This window comes from Sinocyclocheilus rhinocerous, unplaced genomic scaffold (genome assembly GCF_001515625.1).
Source record: "Sinocyclocheilus rhinocerous isolate Xijiao unplaced genomic scaffold, SAMN03320098_v1.1 scaffold232, whole genome shotgun sequence".
Taxonomy (NCBI): Eukaryota; Metazoa; Chordata; class Actinopteri; order Cypriniformes; family Cyprinidae; genus Sinocyclocheilus; species Sinocyclocheilus rhinocerous.
Window position 1 is genome coordinate 1,140,023 of NW_015641295.1, and position 10,798 is coordinate 1,150,820.

The window sequence follows — 10,798 nt, forward strand, 5'->3', positions numbered from 1 at the left end:
TTTTTGTGATCTGAAATCCAAGTTGGAATATATAAAGTCGCATTTGTGACCCTGGACCACAAAAGGGTCAAATTTTTTTCCAAAGCTGAATAAATAAGCTTTCCATTGATGTATGGTTTGTTATGATAGGACAATATTTGGCCGAGATATAACTATTTGAAAATATGGAATCTGAGGGTGTAAAAAAATCTAAATATTGAGAAAAACACCTTTAAAGTTGTCCAAATGAAGTGCTTAGCAATGCATATTACTAATCAAAAATTAAGTTTTGATATATTTATGGTAGGAAATTTACAAAATATCTTTATGGAACTGAAACATGATCTTTACTTAATGTCCTAATGATTTTTGGCATAAAAGAAAAATCTATAATTTTGACCCATACAATGTATTTTTGGCTATTGCTACAAATATACCCCAGCGACTTAAGACTGGTTTTGTGGTCCAGGGTCACATTTATGAGATATAGTCACATTGCAAAAAATATAGAGTATGTGTTGCAATTATAATGGCAAAATGTGATATAAAGTCATAAATGAGATATATTGGTCAATTACCTTTTTAGTTTTTTTAACTCTGTAGCATTGCTGGACAAAAATTGACTGTTGGCACCACAGACAGAGTTAAAAAAATATGTAACTTATGCAAATGAAGACAGTGGAGCTCTCATGATTCATCTTCTGTCAAAGAAAATGGAGAAGTTAATGTTACTGTAAGCATTTTCCCTGCTCTTGATGATTCGTCTCTGCCCACATGCAGAGATATAATGAAAAATGATCCGTGGAAAACAGAAATTGTCGGGAGTTTGATTCCTGCGCAATAAATAATCTTGTTCACAATATGGTGTATTACGAACTGTTGGAGTTTGTGTACACGGTTTTTGCCCTGCGTTATGTAAATTTACAGTATAGTATATCAACCAACATATCATTTGTGACGAGGTTTTCAAAAGCTATGGCCAATAGCAGTTCACTAATAACATTATTGCATTCAGCAGAATAGCCACTTTGACCAAGAGTACAACCACTTGATTCAATCCCAGTCCTATTTCTGTCATATTTCAAGTGCTAAACTGTGTGGTGATTAGATGTGTATTTGATCTGAATTTGGAACTCTACTACGCTGGTTCTGTGGTTGCCTCTTCAGATGACTTTTTAAGTTTGCAGATCTCACTGACTTTTTTTTTTTGTGTGTGTGGTTACTGAACATCTAAAAATGTATGCAAAAATATATTTTAAGACTTTTCAGTGTAAATGAAATCATACACTGGAAAAAAGAAAGACGGTTATGTACTCCCATTTCTTATTAGTTCCACCAACCACTGAACCGCACACACAGGATTGTCGGAAATCATAGACAGCAAAAGTGATACTAACACACATTATCTGATCATAATGATAACTGGTAATTAAGCTGAGGCTCTAATTGCACAGTATATTGAGTGTGTAGAAGAGAGGGGTTTTACACACTGAGAGCTGTCTGAATACTGCTAATTTTCTAATTGCAAAGTTTTGTGAAAGCAACTGAGCCTTGCTTTTGGGAGTTTTGTGTTCTTTAGCATTATAAATGAGCAAAACTGAACTAATAAAGCCAACAACAATTTCTTTGAAGGAACTGAAAACCTCACTGACTTTTTTGTTTGTTCCACAAGGACAGCTAAATAAAAAGGCTTATTAACTCTTAAAAGGGAGAAGGTTGTGTGTCTTTAGTCTTCTGGTGCATTTTGAAGTTAATGTGACACATTCTCGATTAACATTTGCCTAATTTTACTGAATCTTGCATATAATACTTGTCTATACTTGTCTATCCACAAATGTTTATAATTTATGAACAAATGTTTGTGTGTGTGTGTGTGTGTATATATATATATATATATATATATTTATACAGTATCTCACAGAAGTGAGTACACCCCTCACATTTTTGTAAATATTTTATTATATCTTTTCATGTGACCACACTGAAGAAATGACACTTTGCTACAATGTAAAGTACACTCACTACTTTACATTGTAGCAAAGTGTCATTTCTTCAGTGTTGTCACATGAAAAGACATAAAATATTTACAAAAATGTGAGGGGTGTACTCACTTCTATGAGATACTGTATATTGCCCATTGTCAGTTCATGTTAGTTAATGCATTAATTAAGGGGACCTTATTGTAAAATGTTACCCAGAAAATGTTAAATTCATTTTTAAATGTTAACATGTAGGCAGTCGTAAGAAATTCTTGTGAATGATTTGTCATTTTACTTTTCAAAACATAGCAAAATCTAGTGTTGACAGCACAGTAGCGTGTTGGTAAAATTATATTTTTGAATGTTTGCAATATCTTTTGTAATCTCATGTTCTCAGGTTAAAGAAGAGCTGAGTAAGAGAGCCGAGCGCAGGACTACATGGGTGCTGTGGGGTGGGATGGCATACATGGCCACACAGTTTGGCATTCTGGCACGGCTGACCTGGTGGGAGTACTCATGGGATATCATGGAACCCGTCACGTATTTTATCACCTATGGTACAGCAATGGCTATGTACGCTTACTTCGTGCTGACACGTCAGGTGAGCAGCTCCAGCTCTTTATCCCCACACTTTCAGAAGGTCCCTGTGAATACACGGGAGGAGGAGATCCGTCTGACCTCTCTGCTGCCGTTCTCTCACACAGGAATATCTTTACCCAGACGCCAGGGACAGACAGTACCTGCTGTTCTTTCATAAGGGAGCGAAGAGAACACGCTTTGACATTGAGAAGTACAACAAACTGAAGGATGCGATTGCTGAGGTAAGCTAGTTCACACACAAACATCGCACGAGTCGCTCCTTTCGTTCTCTTAAAGGAACAGAAAACTGTTGTTAGACTGTATACTCAGTAGACATGTGCTTAATATTATGGTTTAGTGCAGTAAAGAATATGTATGATTTTGTTAGCTTGGACACACAGTGAATACAGCATTTTTTTTTTCCATAACAAGATAAACTTACAGCATTGTCATGGACAGCAGTGAATATATTTGACTACTAAATGCCGTTTAAAGATGTTATTATTCCCCTTCGTAGTAATATATTCATAATTCATAATGTACTTAATTTTAATCAGCAAATGTTCTGTCACATGAAATGCTAATTGTTATTTTGCATATTCAGCTATCTATAAATCATCATTTATTTGAAGATAAATTTTCTTTAAAAAGTATATTTTTCCCCCCAAATGTTCAAGATCCTTTTCTTATATATATATATATATTTATATTTATATATTTATATCATTTTTTTTTTTTTTTAATGTTGGTGTTAAAAAAACTGAAACCTCACACATGACAATGTTTCTCGTCTGTTTTGTAGGTGCAGACAAAACATGAAAAAAAAAAAAAAAACTTATGTATGACCCAGGGGACATGAGTAGATGTATTAATGTTTATTAATGTTTACTTGTATTTTACAGGGTAATTTTATTTTTAATAATTAAGCACAAACTATCAGTCAAAACTTTGGATTTTTTTGGGGGGGACGATTTGATGAAAAATACAGCAAAGACAGTAATATTGTCAAATATTATTACAATATAAAATAACTTAATTTATTCTAAAATGTAATTTATTCTTGTGATGCAAAGTAAATCCAAAACAAAACAAAAACAAGGTAAATTCAAAACAAAAAAGAAAAAGTAAAAAACTAATATGGCAGTAAAGACATTACAAAATAATTCTATTTCTAATCAATGTTGTTCTTTTGAACTATAATTTTTATCAAAGAATCTTGAAAAAAAAAATTGTTTTTGCAACATTATAAAGCAGCAAAAACTGCCTAAACTTTGATAATAATAAGAAACATTATTAATAATTAAGCACCAATAATCTCATCAGCATATAAGAATGATTTCTGAAGGATCATAAGTGGGATGAACTGCCTGATTCTGCTTTCTACATATTGTTTTTGCCATCAGTCATTAAAAGAAAGCTAAAGAACTCTTTAATAAAAATCTTTTTTTAGTGCTTTTTGCTGCTTTTATTTTGAAAGCCCCTGATTTGCTGTATGGAGAAGAACAGCATGAACATTCTCTCCAACATCTCCGTTTTTGGGGTGCTCTGTTCCTTTAACCAGATTCATTCGTCCTTATTTTCTTTCTGTGCCTCAGGCGGAGTTGGATCTAAAGCGTCTTCGAGACCCGCTGCAATTGCAGCTCCCTGTCCAGCAAATCAATGCCAGCGAGGACTGATGAGAACCTGAAGCCCTTTCATTCTCTTCTGCCTCTTTGCGTTTTGTTTTCGGTCTCTTTTTATCTTTTTGCTTTATCTCTACAACCTCAATGAAAAACCAGATCCACAGCAAGCGTCGGAGTTTTATTATCCTTTTTATTGTGTCCTTTAATTTGGCAAGTCTATGCAGAGGAGACGAGATACAATTAAACGAATCGACAAAACTCGTTTCGTTTGTGTGACGACACATGCAGGAGCACACGGAGAAGGACTTCAGACAGGAAGTTGAGACATTGGGATTGAACCAGTACATCGCTATGAGACAATGACCCATGCATGGGAAACAGACTCTCAAAAATCTAAAAACCATCTGCCCTTGGGTTGAACAGTTTTTTTCCACATTGGAGTACTGCTGATATCCCTAACTCTGACACTTTGCAGAAGAGATTTCGGGATGTGGTGCTCTTTTCCGTCTTCGGAAAAGATCCGTTTACCATCGAGCCAGTCCTCTTGTGGCTGAAAGGCCTGTACGTAACAGCCTTTTGATTTCTTTCTCGCTTCCTTACGGACCTGTTAAGACAGATCTAACAGCTAAAATATCACTGTGTGTTCTATTATTCCAAAAAGAAAACGAATCAAAGAATTTTTGGCACTTTTTATTTTAAAAGCCATATTATGTTTATTATGATGATGGAAAAAAAGAGAAACGAGTAGGAACTTTTCTTCTCATTATTAGATTTTATTTTATTTTTTAATCATGCAACCAGACATTACATATCTGCAGATGCTCTGATATTTTATTTTCTGAGATCCCCCATCATCAAACGAAGCTCGAATAGTCCATCCCTAACGCTGTGAGCCTCTGATTTTTTTTTTTTTTCTTTAGAAATATGATACACCCCATCGGTTTACATGTTGATGCGAAATGCAGATGGATCCTCTTTAAAGGTCTTCTCTCTTCTCTATAAATCTTCTTTGGAACATCATCAAATGACGTTTTCCCACAGTGCCTCGCAGCATCTGCTGCAGCGTGCTTGTTACGAAACACCTGTTTATCAGACGCGATCCAAGAAAATGACCCATCGAACGGTCTTAAGGCAGGTCACTGTGTAAAATGTGATTTATTTTGCTGGAAAAAGGTTCCGGACGCGATCAGTTTCCCATCTTTCATGTGGCGTTTTTAGCTGCATATATCTGCCTCGTATGCCAAGTCTTCTGGGACATGCAGAGAACGTGTAATATATTAGATCTAGAATTAGCGTGTGTTTTGCACACTTCGTGGCATGCTATAGAGAGAGAGTGTCTATATGTGCTATCTGTAGCCGACAGACCTTAGCAATGATTCTAGCTGGGTTGAGCTTGAGCGTCGACATCGTTTTCATCGGTTTTGCCATGCATTTTCAGTCCAGTTCGTATATGAGATTATGCTATTAATGCTATTATAAAAACAAAGTTCTCTCCATCATTTCCACAAAGATGGGCAACCAGACTATTTAAATCTAAGGGATGTGAAACGGACTTGACTCTGGTTGCTCTCTAACAAAATGATCATATCAAGTCTCGAAATTGGTTTTTGGGCCATTATCGTTACCCATAATCCTGTTGTCTGTTGTGGGTTTGCCCTACACACTCAGACCCCCGTGGAGAAATAACTCTGTGGTTCTGTAGCAGAAGCCCGGCTGTCCATGTTTGTGCCTGTGGTCGCCATTAAGCGTTTTTTAAAGCCATATTCATGTTGCGTTTGTGTCTTTATAGGTGGAAGGGGCACATAGAGTCTCAAATCCCCTTAGCAGCAGCAGCTTGTGTCTATTCTTACCATGTGTTTAAATATTACAGGGTGAGATTCCAGCCTACCACTCTAATAGAAGGAACATTAAAAGAAAGCGTTCCTCCAAAAACCAGTTGTTTCTGTGAAACTCAAAAGGAGAAATTTAGTAGAATGTTCTTGCAGCTCATTTCTATACAACATTCATACTGACCACGGCCGTCAATCTTTTAAAAATCCTTTATTAGTTAATATGACTCTATATTCCAAGTCTTCTGAAGCCATGCGAAAATTGAGGAACAGATTGACATTTTTTCTAAAATGGCGATTGTGTTTAGTTTCATTTTTAGATTCAAACGCTGATGTTTCATGTTTCAGTGTTGGGAAATGGGGAAGATTTTTTAGCAGTTGATGACTGAAATGGATAGTTCAACCAAAAATTATAATTTTTGTTAGTTTATTTACCCTCATTTCTGTTCATCCATTCAAAATTCATCCAACCAAAACATTGACGTATCAAAAAGTAAAAAAAAAAAAAACGTTTGTATGAATCAAGTGGTTTAATTCAAGTTTTCTAAAGAGACATGGACGCTTATAATGAAGAGATTTAATTGAGTCTTTTATCAATACTTTGTTCAATGCATATAAACGGAGCTCATCAAATATGGCAAACGGAAGCTCCACGTTATTTGCTTAAAGTGTGAGAAGGTCAAACATTCTTGTGTGACACAAGAACAAACAAAATTGGTAAAATTATTGTAAAGTGTTACCAATTTAATTGCGTTCATCAAATAAAGTAATTGTGTCTCTTCAAAAGACTTGGATTGAATCACTTGATTCATATGGATTGATGCACCAATGTTTTTGTTGTGTGGACTTTCAAAAGATGAGCGAATGTTAAAAATATCCTCATGTGTTGTTTTGAAGAATCTTCTAGGTTTAGAATGACATAAGGGTGAGTAAACAATTCAAAGCTATTGTATGACTTCAGGAGACCTGGAACATAGCCTCTGAATCATGTAAACTACTTCTTGTTGGTCTTTTTAGAGCTTTTTAGAGTTTTAGAAAAGAGAACTAAGAACTGTGAAAATTCTTCAAACTTTCTCTGTTTTGTGTTTATTGGGAATAAAAAACAGCATCGGGTCTGGAATGACATTATGGTAAGTAATGACAGAAATATTTGGGGATCATAATCCATAATTTGGATTTTGCATGTCTGGCTAAAAGTGTAAGTGTTGTGATGGATGGCCTTTAACAGTGACTATTTATTGTTGGTGAGGAGTTCAGGTCATTGGGAGTTACTCGGTGTGCTTGAGTGAATTACCTTGTGATTTAACACAACCAGATCTGAACTGTAGGTGATTTTTTTTTTTTAAGGATAACAGCTTGATAACTGCATTATGTCTGACCCAGCTGCTTTCAGGGGAGATGCTTCTCTCTTTTATCAGAGTCTGTTTGAACAGGGTTTATCGGACTGAAATTCAAACTGTGGTTCCATCACTCTAGACGTAGCTGATGGGTACAATACACATGCATATCCACTATTGGTCCGGAAACAACATTGAGGCATAGTGCTGAACCTAAGCATTAATCACCCTAAAGGAAATGAGCGACTGATTATATGAATGTTCATAATCCTTAACCTAAATCTTAAAATCTGTTTGGTCTATAAAGGATCAATAAAGAATGTTAACTGAAGGCAGAATCAAGGTCACGGTGCACATTTGTGACAATATGCAGTTGGTGTGTGCATCTCATCTCAGACTTCATGAATTTTCTGTTCATGCATAACCTTCGTCCATAGCGGTCAAAATCAGCCGATGCATCATAAGCATAAAAGCATCCATTCTTCATCACTTATGTGATCAACAGTCATAAATTCATCCTTTATAAACACACTCCAAAGTTGTTTCAGGCCAAAAAGTCAGCCATCTCGCTCTCCAAGATGCCCAGTACACTTGACACCCCTCGACCTACTGAACATCTATAAGAGGTCTTGGGACTGGTCATTATCTGATAAGTTGAACTTCTTTTCATTTATTTGTAGGGTTTTCGGTTTGTTTCAGGGTTTTTAAAAATAATAATATATCAAATATATGGAATCTATTCTAAAGCGGGTGTTGCATGAATGTATGTTTACATGGGGAAATTACATATAAATGAATCAAAAAAGCAAAGATTACTATGAATGCTGATTGCAGATGAACAGACTCTTGGTTCATCAAGAGTTTGATTTTTTGATTTTTCCAACCAATCTCTCACCCTTCATGATCCAGCAGCAAGTACGCTCTCGACAGCTGCAAGGCTCTAATTGGTCAAGGATCTCTTCTACATCATGTCTTGTTTTATTCGGTCTTTGCTCTCTCGATCTCAATGCTGCTGCTCGATCGCTGCAGTGCTGCCTTTATTTTGATCTGAGAACAGAGAGTATGGAAGACCTGACCTTCTCAAACACCCCTCGCTCCATCCATTTGCCTGTCTTTCTTTAGCTCCATATTATACTCCCACACTCTTATCTTTTATATTATGTGTATTATTTTTTAAGTTTTCTTCATGTGCACTTAAAATGAAAATTATATTTTGGGGAAAAAAAGGTAATGGGTCATGCTGAATGAAAAACATTTTTCATATTCTTTATTTGTTCATTTTGTCATTGGCATTGGATGTTAGAAGAATTCAAAAATGACAATGTAAAATCTTGTATCATTTATGAAATGTGTATAAAAGAGAAATGTAATTCAATTATCAATAAACACTTATCCAGTTTTGGAACCGGTAGTGATTTTATTTATTTATTGTAAATTCTAATTATTTATAATGCAACATTTTCAAACGTAGTGTTGTGACCAGTTACAGAACATAAAATACTGACATTCAGTTATAAAGCAGAGTATATATGATATTATATATTATATTTAGTGTATTATAAAATCTTGACCACTATTCACTGCCATTATAAAGCTTGGAAGAACCAGGACATATTTTTTTTTTATATATATACATATAACTTTGATGGTATTCATCTGAAGGAAGAAAGTGATATACACCTAGGATACACTAAATCATGGGGTAATTTTCATTTTTGGGTGAACTATCCCCTTAATCATCCATTACAATGAGAAAAACCAAACAATATAGTTCTGATGTGCAGCAAAAGATTGTTGAGCTTCACAAATTAGAAAGTAGCTGTAAAAAAAGAGCTAAAGCACTGAAAATTCCCATTTCCACCAAATCTGCCTGAAAGAGAACATGTCTACACTGTCTTAAAGCAAGGCGAGGAGGACAGTTTGAATGGCCAAAGATTCTCCAAGGATCACAGCTGGAGAATTGGAGCAAATAGTTGAGTCTCTTGAGCAGAAAGTAAAAAAAATATATATATATATATATATCAAACAGCTCCAATATCACTACAATTTTTGGAGGGTTTCAAGAAAAAATGAAAATGCTCTCATCCAAAAACAAACTCCAGCATATTCATTTGCCAGACACTACTGGAACTTCAAACTGGACTGGGCTCTATGTTCAGATGAAAAGTACAAAATTAGATTTTAGCAGCAGACCCCCAAGATGGGTTTGATGCACACACGGATAAAAAAAAAAAAGTACTCAATGTGTACACTGTATACTGCCAGAGATCCTGGACAGATTGATGGCATCACGGATTTTATCAAACACAGACAGATAAAAAATCAAAAGACTAATCCCTGCTAGAAATCATATAATAGGCCAAGGTTGGATCTTCCAACAGGACAACGATCCAAAAACAAACATCAAAATCAAAACAAAAATGGATCACTGAGCACAAAATGAAGCTTCGGCCATGGCCATCCCAGTTCCCTGAGCTGAACCCTGAAGAGGAGAAGCACCCACATGGAGCTGGGAGTATCTGTATGAAGGAATTGTCTCTGATCTCTTGCCAGATGTTCTCCAAACTCATCAGGCAATATAGGTGAAGACTCGAGCTGTTATCTTGGCAAAAGAAGACTGGATCTTAGCGCTGCGTTCGACACTATTGACCACAACATTCTTTTGAATAGATTAGAAAACTTTGTTGGCATTAGTGGAAGTGCATTAGCATGGTTCAAATCGTACTTATCTGACCGTCATCAATTCGTAGCAGTCATCAATGAAGAGGTATCATATCGATCACAAGTGCAGTATGGTAATGACCTAAAAAACTCTCTAACACTTGATGGCTGCTCTGTCAATTCTTCGTCACCAGTTAGGAACCTTGGTGTGCTATTTGATAGCAATCTTTCGTTAGAAAGCCACGTTTCTTTTAAAGGATGAGATTAAAATTAAAAATTTAGATGATATTCACCCTCTGTTGTGTTTTATGATTAAAGTTAGTCAAATGAACAGAGTAGATAACTTGATAGGTCGAATAAATAATATATTCAAAGAAATTAAGGATACGGGTTTATATAATATTAAAACAAAATGGGAAATTGAATTAGATAATAAAATAACAGAAGGAGATTGGAAACAAAGTTTAAAAGAAAATGTAAGAACTACGCAATCTCCATATTGGCAAGAGTACGCAGATCAGATGGTCATTGCAGTCACCCGGATCCAGTACATATCCAGACCAGATGGTGGATCAACACCTAGAGATGACCTCGACAGCCCTGAATGTCAGCGGAGATCAGGACAACTAGATGAGCCCTAGAGACAGATCCCCAGTAAAGACCTTTTCTCAGACGACCACCGGGACAAGACCACAGGAACCATATGAGTCCTCTGCACAATGTGACTTTGCTGCAGCCTGGACTTTGCTGGTTTTGTCTGGTCAGAGGAGAACTGGCCCCCCGACTGAGCCTGGTTTCTCCCAAGGTTTTTT

At 35.9% G+C, this 10,798-nt stretch overlaps 1 protein-coding gene across 1 annotated transcript in view; it reads left to right on the forward strand.

Annotated features, from left to right (window-relative positions):
- The window catches only part of LOC107754763 (calcium uniporter protein, mitochondrial), a 69,551-nt gene extending 65,109 nt beyond the window's left edge, over positions 1-4,442 (forward strand). Inside the window, exons 7-9 of the mRNA XM_016571344.1 lie at positions 2,356-2,559; positions 2,663-2,779; positions 4,133-4,442. Of these exons, the coding sequence (XP_016426830.1) occupies positions 2,356-2,559; positions 2,663-2,779; positions 4,133-4,213 (402 nt within the window). The 3' untranslated portion in view covers positions 4,214-4,442. The remainder of the gene's footprint in view (positions 1-2,355; positions 2,560-2,662; positions 2,780-4,132) is intronic.
- Positions 4,443-10,798: the final 6,356 nt, after the last annotated feature.